Source organism: Prinia subflava, chromosome 2 (assembly GCF_021018805.1).
Source record: "Prinia subflava isolate CZ2003 ecotype Zambia chromosome 2, Cam_Psub_1.2, whole genome shotgun sequence".
NCBI classification, from domain to species: domain Eukaryota; kingdom Metazoa; phylum Chordata; class Aves; order Passeriformes; family Cisticolidae; genus Prinia; species Prinia subflava.
The window spans coordinates 42,048,371-42,073,711 of record NC_086248.1 but is presented as its reverse complement, the minus strand read 5'-3'; the positions used below and the strand labels follow the sequence as shown (position 1 = coordinate 42,073,711).

The window sequence follows — 25,341 nt, the reverse complement described above, 5'->3', positions numbered from 1 at the left end:
TTGTCTGGCATATACCAACAGGACAGTCCTCATCTGCCACATAGAGGCAGATGATCTGAGAGGTGCATGCTCAGTAGATCTACTCATATGGAATCAGTTCCAAATATTCACTTGTCAGCCATCTATGTGCTCCAGGTTCAACACAGAAGCAAATGGCAATTTGGTAGAAAAATCTGCCCAAGCCAGATGGGAAGTAGCCTGCTGTCAAATATGCTGAAGAGAGGCAGGAATTTAGAAAAGAAATAAGAACTTGACACAACATCCCAGAGAGATGAAGTATGATTTTTGCAAAAGATGGTTTCAGCTGTGTTCCTTCCAATTGGAAAGTAGAAAATTGAAAGGAAAAAAAAAAAAAAAAAAAAAAAGGAAAAATCCAAGAAAATTGAAAAATAGCTTCACAGAGCATTAGGGCTTTAAGATAAAGTGTATAAAAGCTACATTTCTAACCTTCCATATGGTTCACTTCACATTAACAAAGATATTAATAAATATTGATTATGGAAAATAGCATTTGTCACTTAATATTACTGTGTTTTACAGTATGTTGACTATAGGAAATTCACATTAACTGTGTTTCACTAGGATATAAAAAGTAGATTGCTGGATAGTCCAGGCGTTCTTGAAAAAAATACTACAATTTCTGTATGACCATAAATATTTGGACGCATCATAAACATTTAGGAGCTCATTGCAATGGCAAATTTAGGCCCAACTGGGCTTTATTTAAGAACAACCCAAATTTTAAACAAGCATGATGATGAAATAGGAAATTGAAACTACTGGAAATGATAATAAACACTTCAGATTATCTGTAATGGAAAGCATAAGTTGCCCTGCATACCCAAAATGTTTGTTCTCCCTCCTTCCTCCTCTCCCATTACCCCTTTATTAATTTTCTTTCTATGTCTTTTCACTCTCTTTCTTCTTCCCTCTTTCCCTCTCCTTATTCGTCCCTTTAACATCAGTATTGGATGGTCAGGTGAATGCCCCCACAAAGACAAATTCCAACCACGAAAAGACACTTCTGTGCATTTCTAATAGATAACTGTGGATGGTACCCATCCATATTATTAGAATATGATAGGAATTAGAAAGCAACTTTACACCATGTTGACAACTATATGCAAATAATTTCCCCCTCTGCCACATTCACTGATGAACACAGACCCAGCAAAATAGTGCTGCCTAATAGAACATTCCAGAATAAAGCAAATAAAAACTCCTTTGCATGTGAATCTTCAAACTGGAAGATTAAAAAAAATAAAGGCAAACAAATGATCTCTAGCAGATTAACTGTGATACTCTTGGTTATGAAGTTATAAACAATGTTGCAAAGATAGACAAAAAACAAACACAACCCATTACAAGGTTCTCAGTTTTCTGCTCCAAAGTATCAGTTGCTATAAGACATCTCACCCCAGGTTTGTTGTTCTCTTTTCATTACAAATCAAGGGTTTTTTAGCCTAGCACCAGAAGTGGATGACCTAAAATGAATTCTGGTATATACAGAACTTTAATTTAAAAATTTATATCATGAGAATCAGCCATTGTATGCATAATTTACAAAATTCACTCTCCCTAGTTTATATTTCACTTCTGCAAAGATACCATACAGAATTCTGCTTTTCACCTATTTCAAGTATCATTGTATCTTGTTGATTTTAAAGATGTGCTCTGATTCTGACAATCTGATTTTGTGCCAAAAGTATATTGTTTCCAATTTCCTTACTGAAACTTACATTTTAGCAATCTAATCTTTCTTTACTTCACTAATGCTTTTAGAGGAAATAAAATAATCATATAAACTCATATTTTGCTTCTCCATTTTTGGGAAAGGAATTGATGTACAGCCCGATCCACTATTTTTTGGGTTGGTTTGTTTGTTTGTTTGTTTTGGGGTGGTTTTTTTTGTTTTGGTTTGGTTTTGGTTTTGTGGGGGGGGTTTTGTTTTGTTTTTTGTGGGGTTTTTTTGGGTTGTTTTGTTTTGTTTGTTTTCTCCTAATCTTGTGCAACTTTCTCTAAATTTAAAATACTAACATCATGAGGCGAGAACTTTTACTGCAGTACTCTAAACTGGTGCTATATTTGCTTGATTGCATTTTCCAGGTGATTATCTTGTCATAAACTGATAGCATATTTTTCTGTTAGGAAAGATTTTAGCTCTTCTTCTTGTAGCTGCTTAAACTCAAGCACATTATGTTCACGCTAATTATTATTCTATTGTCTTCAAAATAATCAAGATACCTTGCACCTATTTTCTTTGGTGCTGTTATGCAAAAGTAACCATATTCTCTCTACTGCTGTCAACATAAGACCTGTAACAACTGTATCCTACAAATTTAACTTTATATGCAAAGACTTCTGCAATTTCAAGCCTCTATTCCAGGAGATAAACTGGATCTTTTGTAAATTTTGCAGATGACATCTATTTCTTCCCAACACCATGCCTGTAACACCACATGAAATCTTAAAAGGGCAAGTGCTGGGTTCTGCCCCTGGGACAGGGCAATCCTTGTTATGTGTAAAGACGAGACAAAAAGAGGCTGGGGAGCAGAGCTGTGGAAAGGAACATGGGAGCCCTGGTCAGTGACAAGTTGAACATGAGCCAGCAGAGCCCTGGCAGCCAGGAGGGCCAACCTAGGCAAGTGAGGGGATTGTCCTGCACTGCTCTGCACTGGGGCAGCCTCACCTCCAGTGCTGGGAGCTGGTTTGGGCTCTGCAATATAAGACATGAGACCATAGAGAGCATCCAGATGAGGGCCACAAAGATGGGGAAGGGTCTGGAAGAGAAGCTGTATGAGGAGCAGCTGAGGTCACTTGGTCTGTTCAGTCTGGAGGAGATGGAGGGGAGACCTCATTGCAGTCTTCAACTTCCTCATGAGGGGAAGAGACAGGGCAGGTACTGATCTCTTCACTGTGGTGACCATTGACAAGACTAGAAGCAACATGAAGCTGAGTCAGAGGACGTTTAGGTTTGATATCAGGAAATATTTCTTTACCCAGAGGGTGGCTGGGCACTGGAACAGGATCCCCAGGGAAGTGGTCACAGCATCAAACCTGAGTTCTAGTGTTTGGACAATGCTCACAGGTGCATGGTATGATTTTTAGAGTGTCCTGTTCAGGGTTGTGAGTTGGACTCAATGATCCTGATGGGTCCCTTCCAACACAGCATATTTTGTGATTCTGTGATTCTATATTCTATAATCACAAGTAGTTCTATATTGTTCTTGGAGACAAGTTGTTTCTCAAATAGGCAAAAGCAGTAACATATACTTTGTATGTGAAGCCATTACACTGCAGTCTTCCAAGCACTTGACAAGTACTCGTAGGATTATTAACTCTAAAAAAGATATTACTCAGTTGCCTGTCTGTACACTTCTTTCACAGTCATTAAATAACGATGTAATCTACTTCTATAGATATAACCATGTCATAAGTTCTTTTAAAGTCTCCAGAATTATTTTTTCCTTAGAAATGAGATTAGCTATAATGCATGAGAATATTTTGCATTATCCACTGCTCTGTAATACTTTTTAGCTTCGATAAAGCAAAATATTTAACAAAACTATTCTGACAGACACCATGGAAATGATTCTTCCTAAGAATTCCTTTCAAATGTATGTGCAAACTATGCATCACTCTAGCAGAGACTGCACAATCCCTTTCCTCTGAGACTGTGCACCTAATACACAGGGTATAAACCTATTATAAATGTCAGCTTTCTCAACAGCACTTTATAGATACTGCTGAAATATTGGATTAATTTCTTATTCTTAGCTGTTCTGAGAAAACCTCAGATGTTGTTTTGTTCTACCTTCATTTCTTTTGTGAAAAATTTTACTTTACATCCTATTTTACATTCTGTTCTATTTCCCCTTATGAAGCTGTCATATTTTTTTCAGATCTTTCTTCAGCTTCTTTTGTTAAGTTTAACATCGTTTCAACTCTTATTTTACCTCCTTTGGTGACCGCTGATTCCTGCAGGTATGCCCTCTATTTGTTTCATCGTGATTCAAGACAACTGTCAGCTCACATATCCCCTTGTACAACACTATTATTTCTCTTGACACAGATAATTTGTTGTTACTTGGAGTCTTGCAGATGAATAAGAACTGAATAATGTCTCTGATATGACTCAAAATTAGTGAAGAAGTAGTGCCTGCTGTCTCCATATAAAGTAGGGAACAAAGACCAACAGAAAGTTAACTCAGCTTTCTTGCCTCTTTACTTTCAACATTTCTTCACCTAAACTTAAACTCCAGAATTCGGTTCCTGGATTTCTCATTGTTTTAAAGCTTCTTTCTCTGGTGTTTGTGCTGCTTCTCTGACTTGCAGATAAACAGAACATTTTCTAGAATATTTTTTTCTCTCTGATTCCTATCAGTTTGGCGTTTTAATGTTCACTTACATTTCTGGGGCATACCTCAGATGCTTCACAAATTTAACTGCAGATTGTTCAATGATTATAAACTATCCCTAATATTTGATTTTTTTCCATACTAAATCTAAATGGAAGGTGAATTTTATTCTCAAAATAACAAAAAGGGTTATAAATAAGAAAATATATGATGCCAAAAAGACCAGCAGGGCTGAAGCCCAGTCCATTCTGTCACTTGCTCATCTATAAAATATATTCAGCAACACAAGAGCCACAACAGAATAGGGTAGAAAAATAGGTATGAATCAAAACTAGATTCAAAGACGGAATTAACAGAATCATCATTACTTCAGCAGGTGTCCATTACATAGCAAATTACTGAAATAATGAAAATTTCGAAGATGTTATTGAAGCAGCAGTATATATATAGGCAAATCTGTATTTGATAAAACTAGGTACCTCTTTATCCAAAATATTTCAGTAAACTTTATTTGTTAAAATTCCTTTCCATGTGCTTGATTTATAGTACTGGACACAACTTTCCCAATACAATGATTTAACGTATGTTAGTAACACAGTCAAAAAAACCTACCAAACACAAGATTTACCTGAGAAAAAATAAAAACATATCCACAACAATCACAAAATGATAAATTCTTGTTCAAAATGAAGTTTACATAAATATTTGCCAGAGAAATAAGTCAGCAGAACAATCTTACAAGATTGAGTAGAATCAAAACTCACAGTTTTTGTTTGACATCACTTTTTTTCTCATCTATTCTGAAACCTAAAGCCATATCTTCACCTAATGTTCTTGAAATAATCACTACACTCAGTGGGTACTTGTTTCTTGCTGAATCCCATTCTGTGGATTCTAGGAGCCAAGCTAACACCTGTAGTTGGCTTTTAGTCTTGAAACAAAAGTTTTGTGCTTAGCAAAATGCAGCTGACCTGGAAAATACTTAAAGGATTGGAATTGCCAAGACAATATGCAAAACCATATTGCACAAGGCTAAATCTATATTTGTTTTGTCTGTGACGTGGTATGGAATCTGTCCTCCTCTTTTAGCAATCTCAGTGATTAGCCCTCTCACTTTAAAAGAATCAGCTCCACTTGCTAATGCAAGCTTTCCACTGCTAGGACTTCATTTTCTAAACATAGACACCAACATCTTTAAAACTTTTTTTTTAATAAAATAAAGTACTGTGAAAATACTGTTGTTTTTGCTGTTGTTGAGCATATGGAAGCCATCATGTAAAAGAAATTTATCGTATGAGAGTATCCAACTATTTATAAAGTAACAACTGCTTTCTGTTTGGAAAATACAATAAAATCCATAAACTTTGACAAAATATGTATTGTGCCTGGTTAGGAAAAAGAAAATGAAGGTAAATGCTAGCAATGCCGAGACAGGAACAGTGTACGGCATATTTCTTATGCTGCTGCAACAACTAAGATAAATGAACGGAGAACAAGTGGCTGACATATCACCTACCCATGGGAGTTCCAACGCCGTAACCCTTGGAGTCTATCAGGCCTCCAATCTGTGTCAGGTTACAGTTCCTCTGTGTGACAAACTCAATGGTCGTCGACTCCATCAGAAATGCGTAATCAGAGGTGAGCACGCGCTGGATCCCTTCTTCATTACTTTTGACAAGTACTGACTGCCTCCTGCTGCTCATGAAGGCCCACATCTTGTCATAAGTGGAGATTTTGGATTTCTGAAAGACAAATATTAAATGCAATGTGAATAAGATTAATATGCTTGTACGAGTGAAAGCAAGCTCTCAATTTGCACATTGCTCTCCTCTCAGATTTTACTACGTCAGGTTTTACCAAGGCAATTTTCTAAGGATGCCTGTACCTTTTATCTCATCTGTACTTCTCATCTTCTCCATCTAAAAATAAATAACTGGACAGATTGTCAAATGTGAAATATTTGTTGTTGATCTGTTTTTATTGTTTATATGTTTTTATGCAGGAGGAAGGTCTACAAGTACTTCAGATCAGTGGAGAACTATTAAGTATTTTACTTTGGCAAAGATAATGAACTATTTTGTTGAGTTTTGTAGGAGAATCTGTGGATTCTGGCACAAGTGAAATTTTGCTCTTATTTAAATCACTCAGCTGAACAGTTCTGAAGACCTAACGCATAGTGTGGCAATCTGAAGTAGTCAAAGCTCTTACAGATAGCAATGTATGGAGAAAAGCGTTGTGATGGAGAGGACAGAAAGCATTTTACCTATCATACATGATAAAAATACTTGGAGAAAGATTTTAGCTAAGAGGGAATATCACTTGCTGGTCATAATAAGGATACCTTGCCTTACAGAAATGGACTACTGGAAGTCCTAAAAATTAATATGTGTTTTCTGATTTAATATTTCCAGAATACAAAGAACAGTTGTGGTAGGAAGGGAATCAGTAATTTGGCACAAAGGAGTCAGTAGTTTGGAAGAAATTGATACTGTGCAACTACAGAGGAGTTGCTTCCTTTTCTTTCACCTGAGTTGGTTTTAAAATAAGATAATTACCTCCTCTCCTTTTTGTAAAGCACAGTGTTTAAGAGATCATAATGACTGGATAAACTGAAGTTATTAGAAATACTGAACATTTCATACCACATTTGTCCCATCTGTTTAATAACACTACGAATGCAGATCTATCAGAAAATGTTCTGTAATGTTAAATTTTTTCTAGTAAATAAAATGTAGAAATACCATGCAAACACTAGTATTATCAGACTTTTTAAGGTGTTTTTCCTCTTTTAATGTCAGCCTTAAACATATTTCTGCCATCAGCTCTGGAAGAAATTTTAAACAAAGACTGAAACTACAAACATTCCTGAAGTTCAGATGATTGACACCCAGATATTCTGACCCAAAAGAGAATTAGCAGGGTATGTGGAATGAAACCAACATTTATTTAGAAAAGGAGATTACTTTGTCTCCCTGCTGAGATACAATCCAGAAGTTCTTTCTCTATTCCTGGGGACTAAGAAAATCAAGCATTTAAACTAAGTTTAGTATCAATCCTAACAAAACTCAAGACTTTTAAGGCTCTGCATTCTGCACATTGTTACTGTACTGAACATAATCTGAGCCTGATTGCAAAAGATTTTGGTAACAATGGAAGAGGAAAGCATTTTTCTTCAGAATATTCTGAGAACATGTAGAATAGAGATAACAAAACAGATAGGATCTCTCGTCATAGTGTTTGGGTTTTTTAAATCAATTAACTCTTGCAAGCATATAATATTGCATTGTAGCATAATATACTTCAAGCAATGCACATCAGCTCTCTAGAAATGCAAGTTAATGTGTTAGACAGGGTGAAAATAAATGTTTTTCAATATTCATGAAATTTTACCAAGAACCCTTATCCAATTCTTTTATCCTACATTCTTTACCCCAGTAAATATTTTAGCTACTATAAATAATCTGAGCAATATAAAACTTTGGCAGAGAAAACAAATTTAGTAAATGATTAGATGCACATTGCTGACATAGATTGCGGGGTGGGGGGGAAGGAAAGCCAAATGAGATACAACAAAAAAAAGAAAAGAAGAAATTGTAATACATATATATTTTTCTATTTTTGTTGAGAAAAAATAAACTTCAGGATGAAAAACAATTAGCAATTGCTTTCTAGTCAATCATTAGAACGTGAAAAAATACTATGTCCTTTAAAGGACAGAGTGTTCATATTATGATGATTGATTTATTCAGCTAGGATGAAGCCACTGCCACCATTGAAAAGAAAAGAAAAAATGTCATCAACAAAATCAGAGAAAGCTCCTGCACAGGACAGCTCACTTTCTGGAATAATTAAAATGAAACTAAAACTTTTAAACAGTTTGCACATAATTAATGAAGAAGCGAAGAGAACACAAAACCAAGCACAGCGCTCACCACTGTAAAGTTGACAAGGGTGACAGAAGGTGCACAAAAAGTGAGTGTTTTTTCAGTACTTATTTCCACCCCTAAAAGCTGAAATTATACCAGGGAATAATGCCATTCTAGTTTTCAACACTTTTTTTTTTTTTAATGTACAAGAGATTTAGTTTCAATCTTAAATTAAAAAACCTTCTTCATTTGATTCAGGAAAATATAACCACAAATAGTTTTCCTGTGTTTGCCAAAATACTCAGCAGACTCATTGATGAAAATCAAGAAGTCAGAACAATCAAAAGCATCAGAAGCCCATTTGAGATTGAATTAAAGATACTCAAACATGCTTCCTGTGGTTATGACTTTATCATTCATACGGTTAGAAGCAGATGCTGCAACTTACATTATGTTTCCACCTTCTTCCACTGTGTGCAAATCAATCTGGTTAATCAACCTGTATACTCCATCAATGAAGTGTATTATTTTATCTGGGTTAGCTCACCATATTGTTTCATCTAACTGCAAATCACTGTCAGGAAATCCAACCTAACTTGAAATCAACCGGAAATGATGTTTGTATAAGATAACTTGTGGTGACATGATTTACCCTGCTTGCGTTCCCTCAGGAATGCTAAAGACAATGTAGAGTAGTAAGAAAGCTGCCTATGCCTTGAATTTCACTGGAAGAAAAAACAGAACTAACTAACAGGAAAGCTGGAAATGAAAAGATTAAATAAATCTAGAAACTCATATCAGCATCAAACCTGATGCATGAAATGATAGCTCTCACAATGACATTCAGAGGATACTGTCAGTGTCACACTCAGCTTTCATGAATTAAACATCATTGGAAGATAACTGTGCTTGTCAGGGACCACAAATGGAACCATGGCAAAGGCTCTAAGTTAGTCATAGTCTAATGCTATGTATAAATATGAGTCTGGAAACAGAATGAGTCATTGTCAGTAATGTGTTACTTACTGCTCCATCCTGGAGCACTGGCTTGGAAAGAAATATCTGAGCAGCAGGACTCTGGAGCACAAGGTTAGAAAAATATCAGAATGTTGAAAATATGACAGAAAAAACAAAGATCAAACTACATGGAAGCAGATCTCATGATACAAGTCAAGGGTGGATAAACGCACAGTAAAAATGTGCCAGGCTACTTCTGACATTTCTCTATAAAGGAAAAATTTCAGCTCCATTAATGGAGATTTTTATTTTAATGATAGGTCACAACTTCTTTCTTGGCTTCTAAAAGCATTTATGTGCCACAGAAAATCCTTCATCTTTGTGTTCACCCATGCAATATTTACACTCAAAAGAGTCTGTAGTAACTGAGGAAAGATTGAAGGTAATTAAGGAAAGATTGAAGGTAATTAAGATTAAATTTTGAGAAAAAATATTTTTAAAATGTTAGCAATCCAATTTTGATATATTTTATGAAAGCACTCTCCAACTCATGAGAATTAAATCATCACAATCATTATGTGAGAAAAAACCCACACAAGAAAAGACTAGTAGGATTTGGAGAAAAGACTCCAAATCCTACTACAGCATTTTCTATTTATGACACTGAGTATAAAAGTTTTGTGACTTTTGTTTTCCTGAGTATTGCATGCCTCTTGGACACAAGTCTCTTTTCTTAAAATTGGTTCATGGATTTTTTAAAGCCAAAGGAACAATACCCATTCATTCTGACCTTATGTAATGGACAAACTACGAAATGTCACTTCTGAATGACTTCACCAACCTCATCATTCTACACATTTGCACTGACAAAAAGAATGACATATGAAAAGAGACTTCAAAAAAACTGAATCTGTATGAGTCTTATCAAGGTGTCCAACATGGTCTCTCAAAACACCTTTGATGACAACCTGGAAGGATAAGGGCTGGACAGAGGGAGCAGCTACAGGTGGAGAAACGGCAAAGAAAAGTGGTAGTTAACATCTGAAGCCAGATCAGCATCTTGTAAAGATTTGACTACCTCAAGGGTCAGTTCTAGACCTGATACTACTCAATATCTCTACAAGCAGTTGGGAAAATGATACTGAAAGCACCCTCATCAAGTTTGTGGATGACATGAAACAGAGAGGAAAGGCAGAAATACTGAAAGAAATAGCTATTGTGCAGACAGGTCACAAAAGGCTTGAAGATTAGTATAACAGGAAATGCATGAGATTTAAGAAAGATGAATTAACAGTCTGTGCTGGGAAAAGCAATCCTGAGCATACATAGTGGCTGGGAGCTGCCTGGTGGGAGTGAATCTTGGCTGAAAAGGACTTATGATCCCAAGAAGACAGCTACCAGAACAGAAGTAAGCAGCCCATCTCTGCAGCAGGGAAGCAGACTGCAGGCAATACCAGGAGACTGTAGCCAAGCCCGGAACATGGGAAGTGATTAATCCACAATACTTGGCACTTGTCAAGCCACACCAAGAAAGCTGTGTCCAGTTTTCATTCTCTGAATTCAAAGACATATTAAAATTAGATAGTGCCTACCAAAGTGATCAGAAAATTGGAGATCTTAACTTACAAAGATTTATATAAAATGGTGTTGTTCCTAGAATGCAAGACTTACAGAGAATATAATCACCTTCCTCCATTACCGAAAGAGAATGTTAGAGAGAAGCTGAAGGTGTTGTGTTCATTAGGATCTGTGGTGACAGCAAGAGACAATAGCCAGTGATGCTAATGGGAAATTCTCTGCGTATATAAGGAAAAATTCTTCTCCATGAAAAAAACCTAAGTATCAGAACCTATAGCTCAGAGAAGTCATAGAATCTGTTCACTGGAAATATTTGAGATAGTTTAATATAACTCGGAATAAATTAATCTGGCACCATGCACCCTGAACATGTTAATCTCACACCATGGTTTCAATTAGAAAAGCAGATCTCCTCTAACAAGAGTAAGGGACCTCAAGATATTCCTTCCAACTTTGAGTTTTCATTGATTTCTTTGATTCTTTATCTGTATGAACTTATGTACAGTAATTAACAAGTTTCTGGAGGCTCTTCAAATTTTGACCTTGAACAAGAAAACAAAACAAAATATATAATTTCCTGGTTTAGAAAAAAAACCCAAAACAACAAAACAAGCAAAAAAACCAAAAGAAACAAATGAAACAAACCCCAAAAGCATTGTGAATTTATGTGATTCATACATCAAGACAGAGACAGGCACATCGTCATCCAGAGGAGTGTGTTTTCCTGTCTTTTTTTCCCATTCATTCCTTTGAAACTCAAGTAGATTCTGCCCAGTTGTTTCATACATGACCCTTTGGAAATCCTGAACATGAGTATAGGAATCTAAAGTCAGCTGTTCGTATAGCAAGGTATTTTATTCATTCCTTATTCTTTTTTGTAAGTTTGACATTTCGTTTTGACATATGACCTAAATCTACATAGCTGTGAAATAAACTAGAAAATACATTTCTAGGGTTTTTAACAATGGCAAAAGCACTAATGTATCTCAAGAATTTTTCTAAATATAAGAAGGCTAGATGTCAAATTTAGGTGAAACAATTATTATAGTCAATCCTCTTACTGCTTGTGGATGTTTTAAAACATCTGGGATATTTCTCCAGTATTTTAGACCACAGAGGATTAGTACCATAAACAGAGAGATCAACAAAGTTAATTAATGGAATACATTTCAAATCATAGTGTGACAAGCTTAAAAATGAGAGAACAAACAGCCTAAGGTAAAGAATGTTTTAGGAATCCTGTAACTCTCCTGAAGTATTATAAATACAGCAAAACTCAAAGATAAGGCTATTCGGAAGAATTTGAACAGTAAAATAAATGAAAAGAAATTGTACAGAAACATAAATAGACTGTTCACCTGCCCGGAGTCCCACCAAATGGAAATTTGTAAAGGCTGATTGCTACTGCTCAAATACCTATCAATGACCGAGGATGTGTTTTCTCCATTGTGTACTTAATATATTTTTTTGTATCTGTAATGCACATCCATGTACACTGATCCACCTCTCCCAGTTCTTGATATGAAACTGAATTCCTGGGAACAGGTACTGTTTTCTCCAAACAATTCAATATTTCTGAAGTGGACAATAATGATCCATTACTGGAACTTCTGAACTAAACAGTAATATAAGGATCCAAGTAATATAAGGAAATAATGCTAAATGCAGGAATCAGTATAAAAGATGACACCTATCATTAATTTTTTAGCTTTACACGCTTAATTTTTAGCTTTCACAAATCCCTACACATCCTGTTGAAGATACTTTGTTTTAAATAGAACATTTAAATTGTTTATAATGACCAAAACCAATTTCTAGTTTCTCATAAGTCTTAGCTAATTTTACACTCCAAAAGTAAGTGCTGTTTTTGAGGCAGCTAAAGCATTATAATTACTGATTTTGATATAGCTGAGCACGTTATGTGTAAAACCCAATTTGGTCTTAATTGCATATCTGCACCTGATGCCTCCACAGGATAATACTGTGCCATGCACAATCCAGACTCAAATCATCTTAGCTGTCCTCCATCACCCAACAGATAAACTTAATTCAGGTGGGCTTCTGAATATCATCTGATTTTTTGAACAGTTTAAAAAGTAGTTATAAATATAAATTTATTTAATAAAACATTTTCTTTATTATCTCCTAGACATATTAGACTAGCTTCTTCTCTCTCTTAGTCATCACAGAAAAATGAAAAAGACACTTTCTTTTTTCATCCTGGCCTCATTCACTATAACCCTCTGACCTCAGAGTAGTATTTTTTTACTTTTTTTCTTTCTTTTCCCCTTATTTTTTCAGAACCACTGAGGCCTGAAAACCCCTAAGTGAACCAGACAATTTAGATTTTGTTGTCTCAGCATAAAAACAATAAAAGTAATGCATACAGTGTTCTCTCCTCCGTAACGGCAGTTTTTATGGTCCATAGAGCACAAATGAAAAGAGGAAAGGTATTTCTGCCAAGAATAGAGCTACAAGGAATAAAAAATGCAGTCCTCAGAGAAAGACATTTTCACTCTTGCCCTGATTGTGCTGACTTTTTGTTTTAAAACCCAAAGATTTTGAACAAATGTTAAATATTTCAAGTAACTTATGGTTAAAAACCCCGAACTCTAATGCTATTGAAATAAGTTTTTGTTATCAGCTTTGACCTGGAAATAGGTAAAGACTTCATAGCTCCAAAATCACTAATGGATTTCAGAAAACTTTCCTGTCTTTAACACCAAAATGATATATAGTCCTCTACTGAATAATAACTAAGATCACAAGAGCTCTTCTTGGAAAATACTGTGGAAGATGACAAGTGCCATATAGCTCACATTTCTGGAGGTTTCTTACTTTATAAATAGGAATAAGAATTTAATCAAACTTAGTCTGTTTCTAAAGCATATCCTATATTCTGGATGTTTGTAAAGACAAACCTATTTCTGCTCACTCTGCCTGTTCTGAGATACAAATTGCATAGAAAGAACTCCACACTTCATTTGCACTGTATCTGAAAACAATCTCATTTTGCAAAAGCACTGACTGCATAGTTTTATCATTGGAACTAAGCATGAAGGTCACAAATATTACTTTAAATATTACCTCTAATAGAGCAAGAATTTGCAACAATGCCACAATTTTAACAAACCTATTCTCACACCGTCTATACCTGTATGAGAGATGTTTGTGCAATATTCAAAGCAAAATTAATATATGTTATTCCTAAAACACTGTTTCTGTTGAAATTTGATATAAACTTATTTGGCAGCATTAGAAGCCAAACTCAGCATTGCTTTGGTCAAAGAGCTCTTTGAATGAGCAGAAGAGACAGAAAGCCCATTAGTTATTTATTATTAGTCTCTTTTTTTCTCCCCCAAAAAATATAGTTTAAAATAAATTCTGTTTCATTGTCTCCACAGGTTTCAAAAACCTAATGGAATTTCCACTGTCATTTATTTCCTAGTGGCACCACTCAAGCAGCAGAAGTAGCATTAACTATTGCTTGTAATGACAGTCATCAAAATGAGCCTCATTGCACAGACAGATTGTTGGGGTTTTTTCTCCCAATGAGTCCACCTATCAGTTCTGTTGACGGACAGAAAAAAAACCTCTGCATCCAAAATGGCCAATAATTTTCAGTATTTCTTCACAAAATACCTCATGTAAAATATCTGCTGTCTATACATTGGGATAAGCCACGACTGAGGTATTTTGCAGTGGGATTTGGGTTTAGCATACTGTACTTTTCTCATTACACAAAGTAAATTATCAACCACATTGGACCATATGTGCTAACAGCTGAGTCTTTCTCTGTACTTTTCTGACCTTGATGACTAGAAAATTGGAGTTAATTCAGGCAAACAGGATTGATGCCATATGTGGCTTTTATCAAAGGTGTAGAGGAGTGGTAGGATAGTGATTGGAAGAATTTTTTGTTAGCAAATCTGTCAGATCTTGGAATAATTCTTGCAGTTTTATCTTTAAACACGTTTAGTTTCCTAAACAACTTACTTGAGAAGATAAGCAACATAACACTTAAGTAGCTGCTTCCCTCTAACAATGGAAAGAATAAAAAAAAAATCTATAAGATCATAAATAAAAATAAAAATTAAAAAAAAATGTTACAATACAAAAAGAGGAATTTTTCAGCTAGACTGGTTCCTGATGAATACATCATGAAGAATTCATCTACACACCTAAATGAATTTACATGTTTTCAGTTAATGATCTGTACAGAAAACACAGACAATAGCTGTTATAAGATGTAGTTTTGAGTATTTTTTAGTACCAATATACAGAGCCCCAACCCAACTTACCAGAAACTGATGGAGAAAATTGCATTGCTGACAAAATCATACAAGTTGTCAAAAGTTACAGTACATACAACATGTTTATTTGCATCCTGCAATCTGGACATCTGTAGTAAGTGAGTCCAGGCACTATAAATGTAGTTCAACAGAAAAAGGGATATAGTACAGCTTTTGAAGACTAAGTCCTACATAAAGTCCTGCTTTAAAGTCCTAAATAAAGTCCTGCTTTATTTATAATTGGGAACAGGCAGAACAAGTGTATGGCAGAACAGGGGGAAAAATTTCACTTTGCAGCAATATTAACTGGTCTATTTGAATTCTTTTCAGAAGAATTGCTCAAAATTAGCAGCAATAAAGTAACTGAAAATTTTCAATGAATCAAAATGTGAAAACAAATTACCAGCTTGTTTGACTACCCAGTGATTTAAATCAGTCATGTTAATGTTAAATAATACACCAACACTCAGTCATAGATTATTCTAAGATTTCTCCGGCTAACTGTGTGTCAATTACTTAATTATTGCTGATACAAATGCCTTAATATATAACTGAACTGTGCAGAACCAGTCCTGGGGGAAAAAAAAAGTATCATTTTGAGTAGCACTCTTATGTGTGAGCTTCTGAAACTACTGAATCCAAAATTCCCTTATTTCGTATATTTATGTAGAGGAAAGTCAAAAACATGATCAGGGAAAAGTTCACACACTCTGTTTCCACTACCCTATATCAACTGAAGAACTTTGTTTTGCTCAAAGTCAAAATCTGACTGTAAATACATGGTTTGCAGTTTCAATAGAACCCTGGCTACTACATCTTCTTTAAGTGAGATTGAACTTTAAATTGCAAAAGCCATTTTAATTTTGAACACATTTAGCATTGGCTGTAGGAACAGATGCTTCTTCCTGTGACAGTGAAGTGCTCTCTCATGCTTGCACCAGGAAGTGTCTGTCATATGGCACAGCCTCAGCATTGCAGCCTGAACATTATAGATGTTCTGTTCACATTAGTTGCCCTGAACTCTTGGAAAGATCATAATGAAAAGCATTGTCACCTCTTATTTCTTCCCATTTTCAGCATTTTCTCTGTGCACTTTACAAAGCAAGCAGGTTCAACTGTTATCTTATTAATCATCTTCAATAACAAAAATCAGAGTTAAAATGATACTATTTGATACTAAAATGATACTAATTGAGCTATATCAGCCAGAATAAGGAAATAAGCAGCTATGCTGGGATGACGTCCCCTCAGTCTTTACTTTTTTTTTTTCCTGAGTGAATAATAATCTGAAATTTCAGTGATAAACTAAACTTTCAAAAACATTTTGAAATTTTTAGACAACATTATATTAGGAACAAAGTAAACGGAATTATGGAAAAATAGGATAGAGCAATATTTCAGATCGATTTTGGTTGACAGAACAATTAAGACAATAATAAGAATAAAATTTAAACATGGATTTTTTTATTTTTAGGAAAAAAATGTTTTTAATGGATAATTGCTCAGCTGCCGTAAAAATTTCCTGTTACTCAGCAAGATCACATCATGTGACGTGTATGCAGAGATACCTTAGTGACATTTTAAGATTTCTAACTAAAAATTTCTACTGATTGTTTTAGTAAACGACTTTTCAATATTGACTAAAATGTTATTCAACATTGATGTATTTATTGTTGCACAGGGTAAAAGCAATTACACTTTACAATCTATGCATGTTGGGAGTAGAGCAGAATTTTTTTATCAATAATGAAGAATTTCAAACATGGCTTGACATAGTTACTCTGTGGCCTCTGACATCCAAGTTCTGAAACACAATCAAGAGAAGGAGCAGATATTTGAAATGTAGTGGTGGGGTCTAGTGGAAATCTATGTGCCATCTGAAAAATATTGTGTGGACTGGTATGTGATAACTCCTAGAAAATTTACTGTTAATGATCATAAGGGAGCTGGAACTCGATGACCTTGAATGTTCTTGTAGCCCAAATCATGCAATAATTCTAAGATTATCCAGCTGCCAAGAGTTCTAGACATTTCCTTCATGGAATCGCTCTGTGCAACTGTGTGCCATTCTGTTTCCCCTGTCAAACTGTCAACAAATTGATCAGCCGAACAGAAAATAATTCTGTTACTCACCTAGTAAACAGCTAATGAAAAGCCCAATTTCTGATGTAGTTTGAGAATCCATTAAGTTGAATTTAGCTAAATTTATGTTATTATCTCTGCTAATCTGCTTACGAAAACAAGCCAGCCTTTTCAGGATGCTACCAAATTATTTTGCTGAGCAGTTACCAATAATAACAACTGGGACTACAGTGCTTGACTTAGTTCCTTATTTGGTTTTAATTGAAATATTTGAGAAAATTCCATTCTAGGGAATTTTATGGAAACTAATTTATGAGTAACCATTTTAGAAACCTCTAATAAACAATATGTAAAAGTATTAAATTTCAATTTAAAAAGCTAATGAGATTGCTGGTGACTGACTTAATGCTTAGCTGTTCATATGTATTATATGAGACTGAAAATAATGGCAATGAAAACAAAAATAGAGTGAAAGCACAGAAAACTCATGGAATTCATTCTGCATTGTATACCATACTACTTATCCCACTACATCTTGTTCCCACATAGTCTGACAAAAATTAACAGTTGCACTGATAGTATTTGTGATTGCATTTTAGCACACAACTGATGCCACTGTCACTGTGTTATCTTGACTATACTATTTGTGTGATCCTTTGGTTGATCCCTTCACTACTCACAGATAGGTTAAAGAGATCACCTATGAGTTTGAAAGCCATTGTGTTGGAAAATGTCTTTTAGCAGCACTGTAAACATGATTTCCCTGCTTATCCCAAGAAGGGAAGCAACAAAAACAGTGACAGTACAAACAATTTCAAACACAACAAAGTGGATGAAATTGTTTGGGTAAGTAAGGAAATAATTTTGTATTTATTTTGAATATCAATCATCTGCTGAGTTTGCTTAAAATGTGTTAATTAACATGAAAGGTTTTTCTAATGAGCACCTGGATCAGCAATTGGACAAATACACACTTAGTTCATTTTAAAATAAATACCTGCAGGTAAGTGAAAAACATTTTCTGTCAACAAGTAAATTAATAAGGAAACATGGACTGCTTAAGGGTGTATAGCTCCATAAACAGTTTTTAGCTTGTCATAAGACCCAAATCAATTTTTATTGTTTTATCTTAGCTATAGCTAACTTCAGTAGCATGTATCAACACTAAGCAATCAATGTCATTTCTCAAGGGAACAGGTATTTAATCTTATTAATTTGTATGTATATTCTTATAATTTGATTCTGCTTTATGTTTATGTGACAAAGTTGCTCTGAAACTTTTTGGAAGGTGACAACTTACTGAATTTCTCTGAGAAAAGTATATTCATATTCATCATGACAGATGTGATAGCATCTGTCAATTAGCCCACACTTTCCATTCAGATCATGACAGTATTTGCCATAATGTTATGATTGTATTTTTCTATTCTATATAACAAATATATTCTATAGCTAGCTTTCTCCCTTGCATTGTTTTTACTTTAAATAAAAAAAATCTAAGAAGGCAATTATTATGTCTAACGAAACACCAAAGAAATTATTTACCACAGTCATATAATTATAATATTTTCTTTACATGGTGGTTACTCTCTATTTGATTTCTTGATTTTTGAGCCAAATGTAAGAATAAAGAGAATCCCAGTAACTAGCTTATTTTCTCTACTTACTCTAGGGTTGCCAAAACATACATCAAGATGTTTCTGGGTTTGTTTTTTATCAATTATTATCCTTACGGGGCTTGTAAGTAGGAGTGAGAAAATTCATGAGATGAGACAAAGACAGTTTAGCAAGCAAAGCAAAAGATGCGTGCACAAGCAAAGCACAAGGAACTCATTCACTACTTCCCATGGTCAGGCAGAGGTTCAGCCATCCCCAGGAAAGCAGGGTTCCATCATGTGTACCCATTATTTGGGAAAACTAACACCATCACACCAGACATCGTGCCCCTGCTTCCTTCTTCTGCCCCCAGCTTTATAGGCTGTTGGGGTCAGCTGTCCTTGCTCTGTCCCCTCCCGATTGTTTCTGCACCCCCAGCTTATTCACTGGTGGCATAGGGTGAAAAACAGACAAGAGCTTTGCTCTGGGCAAGCACTGCTCAGCAGTAACAAAAATGTTGCTGTGTTAGCAACATTATTTTCAGCTCAAATCCAAAACATAGTGCCATACCAGCTACTGCAAAGAAAATTAACACTACCCCAACCAAAACCAGCACAAAGCCATAGCCTTTTAAAAATTGTCTAGCATGAGTTAAAGAGAGATAAAAATTTGAAATGGCTCATCCATTCCAAGAGGAATAGTGCCTACACTGAAGATGGTAAGGGAAGGGAGGCCCAAATTGTTATGTTTTATTAATGCAATCATTGTTCCCTTCCTTAATACAGTTTGTCAAATTTCTTCCAAGAACGGCCATTAGTTCAAATGGACATAGAACATGCAAGGAAAATAAAACTATGGTGGTTCATTCCTGTTCTGTGAGGGAATGGACCATGTACCAGTGTCCCAGATTACCACAGCAGCTCTGGAATCACAGAACTTTTGAGGCTGAAAGGAATCTGTGGAGATAATTGATCCCAAAATCCAGTTCCAAGGAAGGTCTAGTAGAGCAGGTTGTTTAGCACAATGTCTAGGTTTTGAAAATTTCCAAGGATGGAGAACCCACAGTCCCTCTGGAAAACATGCTCCAGTGCTTGACTCTCACAGTAAACTGTTTAAATGTAAATGTTCATACTTCAATTTTCTTCCGCTGCCTTTTCTTTCACTGGAAACCACCAAGCAAAATCTGACTCCATCTTATTTACATCCTCCCATCACATATCTATAAATATCAGTCTGCATTCCTCAAACTCAACTTTTCTTTGTTCCAGACTAAACAAACCCTGCTCTCTCAACCTCTCTTCTAATGATGGATACTTTAATTTACCAGGTGTTTGGCATATTCTTCTTTTGACCTACATGAGGTTCCTGCCTACCCATTTCACCAGCCCATTGAGGTTCCTCTAAAAGGCAGCACAACCATCTGCTCTGTCAACTACTCCCCTCAGTTTTGTATCATTCTTAAATTTGCTGAGATATTACCATCCAGACCACAAGTGAATCTGTATGGGACCTGAGACCCCCATGAGAGCATAACTGTCTATAAATTATCTCCAGTGGGAATTTAAGCTGTTTATAACAACCCTTTGAGCCTGCCAGCTGAACCCGATTTTTGTCCTATTCACTCTCCACTTAAATTTAGTATGAGCCATACAAAACAAGACAGACACCTTTAACCAATGGTACATTAGCAAAATTGTCCTGGTGTTGTCTTGGTGTTGAACTTTACTCCTGGTCTCGATCTCCCTTTTAAAGTCTGGTAAAGGTATTCAAATAGCCTGTAAGAGTCTCTTTATACTACTTATCATAATGCTTTGTAGACAAAGTAGATTTCTGCTACACTGAAGGTTCATAAAATCATAAAATCAGAGAATATGTTCCTTTGGAAGGGACCACAAAGGTCACTGAAGTCCAGTGGTCTTGCTCAAGATCATCCCAAGAGTCACACCATGTGTCTAAGAGCACTGTCCAAACACTTCTTGAACTCTCTCAGGCTTGGTGATGGGACCACTTCCCTGGGAAATAATTTCCAGTGCCCAACCACCCTCTGGGTGAAGATTTACTAAATATCCAACCTAACCTCCCCTCACACAACTTCAGGCCATTCCTTTTGGTTCTGTCACTGGTAACTAAAGAGAAGAGATCAGTGCCTGCCTCTCAACTTCCCCTCAGGAGGATGTTATAGACTGCAGTGATTCCCCTCAGTCTCCTGTTTTCCAGGCTGAACAAGCCCAATTACCTCAGCCCCTCCTCATCCCATCTTTTTCATATAACCGTTTTGTCATCTTCAAGTACAAAATGTTAACACATCTCCTTTTCACTCTATTACTCCACCGTTTTATTTGCTAGCTACAATGACTTTTGGATTTAGACTTTTTTAGTTCTACCTCCTCTGCTGTTAATAGATGTTAGATTGCTAACATTTTGAAAAGACAAAACAGCATCCCTGCTGCCCCCAAAACATGAGTAAAAGTAATTAAAAAACCTTTTTATTTTTCTGTAGCAGTTAGTAAAACCAGTCTTAGCTCAGTTCCTTTGTTCAAAACCAACTTTTCATAATTCTGTTTGATCTTTCACTAGAATTTTTCTTAACTCTCTTCCAGTTGATAAGACAAAAACCCCCTATTGTTATCTCAATATTCAAGTCTGGAGTGCTTGTCTTAAAAACATTTACTGAGAATTCATTAAAACTTTCCCACTGTGCCTTATCAATCTGAACCCGATTTTGTGACCTTTATGCTTCACTTTAAAAATTTCAATCTGTTTTAGATCGCTAGTTTAGCTGGCTTTTTTTCCATTTGCCTGCACCAAAATGCTCCTTGTTCGCCTCAACACTTTTGACCCTCACCCCCATACAGTATGATTAATGCCTAGAGAAGAGATATGTTAAACGTTTGCTTTGACCAGCTTATTTTTCCACATTCAGTTTTCTTATTTCCTTTGAGTCTTTTTTTGTTATGTATGAATTTACTTCAGACTGGAAGCTGACAAGAGGCTTAAGGCAATCTTATTTTCTCCCCCTTTAAACAGACTTTATCTAAGCAATACCAAATACCATAGCCGCAGTGCAGTACCTTTTCTTCTTGATTGCAGGGCAGCCCATTTACTTGAAATTTCAAATGATGAAGAAGGAACTAATACAAGCTCATGCATACATTTATTTGTCTTTGGGATCAACCTTTTGAACTCCTTGAAGACAATGATTAAGCTATTTCTTACTGTCTACCCAGCTCTCCTAGACCGATTTACAGGTTATAAGTTAGTCTACTTCTTCACTTTTATCATCCATTAGAGCAAATTTGCAATGCTTGGAAAGATAATAAAACTAGCAAAGCAAAAACATCAATGGGTATAAAATACACCAGTTCACTGAAGGCATCTTATTTTTCAAAAATCCTGCCTAAACATTGTGCAAGATTATACTTCATTTTTATTTACTTCTCTGGATTCTAATAATCCCCCAGAAACTAAAACTAAAGCTATTGTCCTTTTAATACTTATATCTAAATAAATTAATTTTTTATTTGTTTTTCTGATGTCTCAGGATCTTGATTTTCCAAGAGAAAATTAAACTTCCAGACATTTCCAGAAATGTTTCCCCATTAAAATTACTGTTCAAAAAATGGAATATATATTACATATTTCAAAAATTGTATATAATGCACTCAATGTGTAAAGTTTGTGTAGACACTCAAAAATTAAATTTCCATAAGTATTCTAAATCCTTGATGAATTATATATGGTGGGTAATTTTATTTTCCAGTTGTGGAATATGAAAAACTTACACCTAGGTCAGAGATCCTTAACAGAACTCCAGACTGAGCTGACTAGTTTGGAATGAAGTCGAAATAATGGTCACAAATATCAGTGAGAAATAAAAGATATATTTTTTCTGAACATTGAACTCTATATTGAGATAACACTCCAAGGTAAAATTTCTACTAGTCTTTCTGGAATATGCTTACCCCACCTGGCTAATGGCATTCAGTATATTTCTATATTATACTAAATGTTTCAGTAACTCATTAAAAAAGACCTATTCAATAAAGAAAATCATCAGCATTAGCAAATTGATATTAGCAAATTATGTCATAGAATCAGAGAATTATAGAATCATTTAGGTTGAAAAATATATATCTTCTAAGATGCAACCAATTCAACCATGACCATAACACTGCCAGGTCTAGAACTAAGCTTTATGACTAGACCAAAATTCATGACTCCATGGTGCAAATTGGTTAAAACTTTATAATGGATTGATAAAAAGTTCTCATTGATTCATGGAAGGGTTTAGGTCAGAAGGGACCATCTGAAAATATCTAGCCCAACCTTCCTGCCCTGGATAGAGGCTTCTTTCACTAGATCAGGCTGCTCAAAGATCTCTCCAATATGACCTTGAACTCATTGATACTCTCTTCTAAGCAACACAACAACTTAGGTTATCTGAACAGTCAAAGAAGGACTATGCTGAAGGAGCAGTGTCTATCTACCTAAGTTCATACAGATTAGGAAGGTGTTTTTTCTTAAAGAATCACCTACTACAATTTTTCTGAAGCATTCTTAATATTAATGTCTACAAATGGAAAATGCTTTCTAAATTATCAAGTTGAAGCCTTCAGCTTGGATAGTACTCACTGGTTTTTTTTGGTTTTTTTTTTTTTTCTGCAGAGTTTTTGAACTTTCAAAGGTTCTTAGAGAAAAATCAATCTGGTCAAGATTTGTCTTAAAAAAACCCTGCACTGAAAAATATGTTACTCTTCTAAAGATGTCTTAATGATTTTGGTTTGTGGGGTTTTTTTTTGTGGTTTGTGGTTTTTTTTTTTTTTTTTTTTTTTTTTTTTTTTTTTTTTTTTTCTGGTTTGGTTTGGTTTTTTTGCTTGTTTGATTTGAAAGGTCAGATTTAATGAAATAATTTATTTTTTTAATAAATTTAAGCTTAATTTTTTTAAGCTGTAATGTATTTAAACAAATAAATAAATTTATGAAGCTATGTTTGTGCCATGTTTCAATTTCCATGAACAGAACATTTTGTTTGGGTTGCCTTTTCTCCTAAATAGTCTATCCATGACAATTAAGATTTTGCCTCTGTCAGAATTCCAGTGTGAGGAACACATTTTGGAATCCAAAATATTTCCTCAGGGGGAAAAAAAAAACAGATTAAAGTGACAATCAATATGATGTTTTCATCCATAGTGCCTAAAATTCTTTCTAATGATCTGGACCAAAGCCTTACTGTCTTTAAACATTACTTATTTTCAGAAAGGCATTGACATTAAATGAAAATACTCTTTTTCCTTTTCTTTATATTTCCCTGCCAACATCCCCACTTTATAGTCTCTTGTAACATTCATGTAAAGAGGCCCGCATAATAACTATTTCTTCTTATTTAAGAAGAGGTAAAGTCTAAAAATAGTTTTGAATAGAGCATAAAATCATAGACGAACTCACCGCATTTGGATACTAAGCACTTTTCGTTATGATGGCATTCTTTCCTTCATTCCTTCTACCAGCTCCCAAATCCCTAACTTAGCCACTCCTTAGCCATTTGAAATAGTATATCATTCCTGTATTTTTACACACAGATACACTCCTTGCTCTGTGTTTTTTGTGTTTATACATAAGAATACCATATTTCTATGTGGTTTTATTTTTATAATGTATTTCTCACAGATCCTAGATGGAACATTGAATTTAAGTAGACTAGATAATTAGGTTTAACAAACAGACTTTCTAGCTTCTCAAGAGCCTTCTATATTTTATGAGAGAGTTAAGGAAAGTTAGGTATTTTGGACCTTGAAGAGCATTAAAAAAACTTTCAGTAGAAGATACTGCAGCCTTGCAATATAATTCTTACAATTTGATGGATACTAATTCCAGGGAATATCTACAATATCAACACTTACATGCAGAGATTTTCAGAAATATTCTATCTGCTATATCAATCTAGCCAAATCACTTTTTATCCATTTATTTTTCCACCCACTTCTCAAAGGTAATGCAGAAATTAGTATCTCCTTATACATCTGCAATGATCTGCAAGAGAGGGGTCATCTGGGGGGGTTGGAACTATCTCCTTTGAAAACTATTTGGAAGCAAACTCCTCATTATCCTTTCAAGTACATGACCTGTGGCTAGAAAGCTATAGGTCTTCTGAATAGATTAAGGTGCAATCTATTCTAGAAAAAATACTGACGTAGCACAATTTGCTCTTCAAGGAAGAGATGTTACGTTTTTTTCTTTATCCTAATTTAACATGGTGAGGTAAGAGGTGGAAAGGGAGAGCCAATAAGGAATATGATGATCCTCCACAACAGCAAGCACTCAGGACCAATTTACTTCTATTAATATAAAGAGGACATTTCTTACGTTCTTGGTGAAGCTTAAGAGCTTATTTAATTGCTTATAAATAATGTATAAATATTTAGAGAATGCTATAAAGTTAATTTGGTTATAAAAGTAAGGTTACACAGGTGAAGTTCTCATTTGCATATTCAATTTGAGCCTTACTCTAACAATAAAATTTAGAGTTTATTTTTTAGTTTATATTTAGTTTTCTTTTTGTTTATTTGTATTCATAAACATCTTCCCAGTTGTCTACCACCCCCAGTATAAAAT

At 35.0% G+C, this 25,341-nt stretch overlaps 1 protein-coding gene across 1 annotated transcript in view; it reads right to left on the bottom strand.

The window, feature by feature from the left end:
• GRIK2 (glutamate ionotropic receptor kainate type subunit 2) overlaps window positions 1-25,341 on the bottom strand; it is a 249,350-nt gene that overhangs the window by 30,692 nt on the left and 193,317 nt on the right. The window contains exon 13 of the mRNA XM_063389712.1: window positions 5,875-6,100. Coding sequence (XP_063245782.1) covers window positions 5,875-6,100 — 226 coding nt within the window. The remainder of the gene's footprint in view (window positions 1-5,874; window positions 6,101-25,341) is intronic.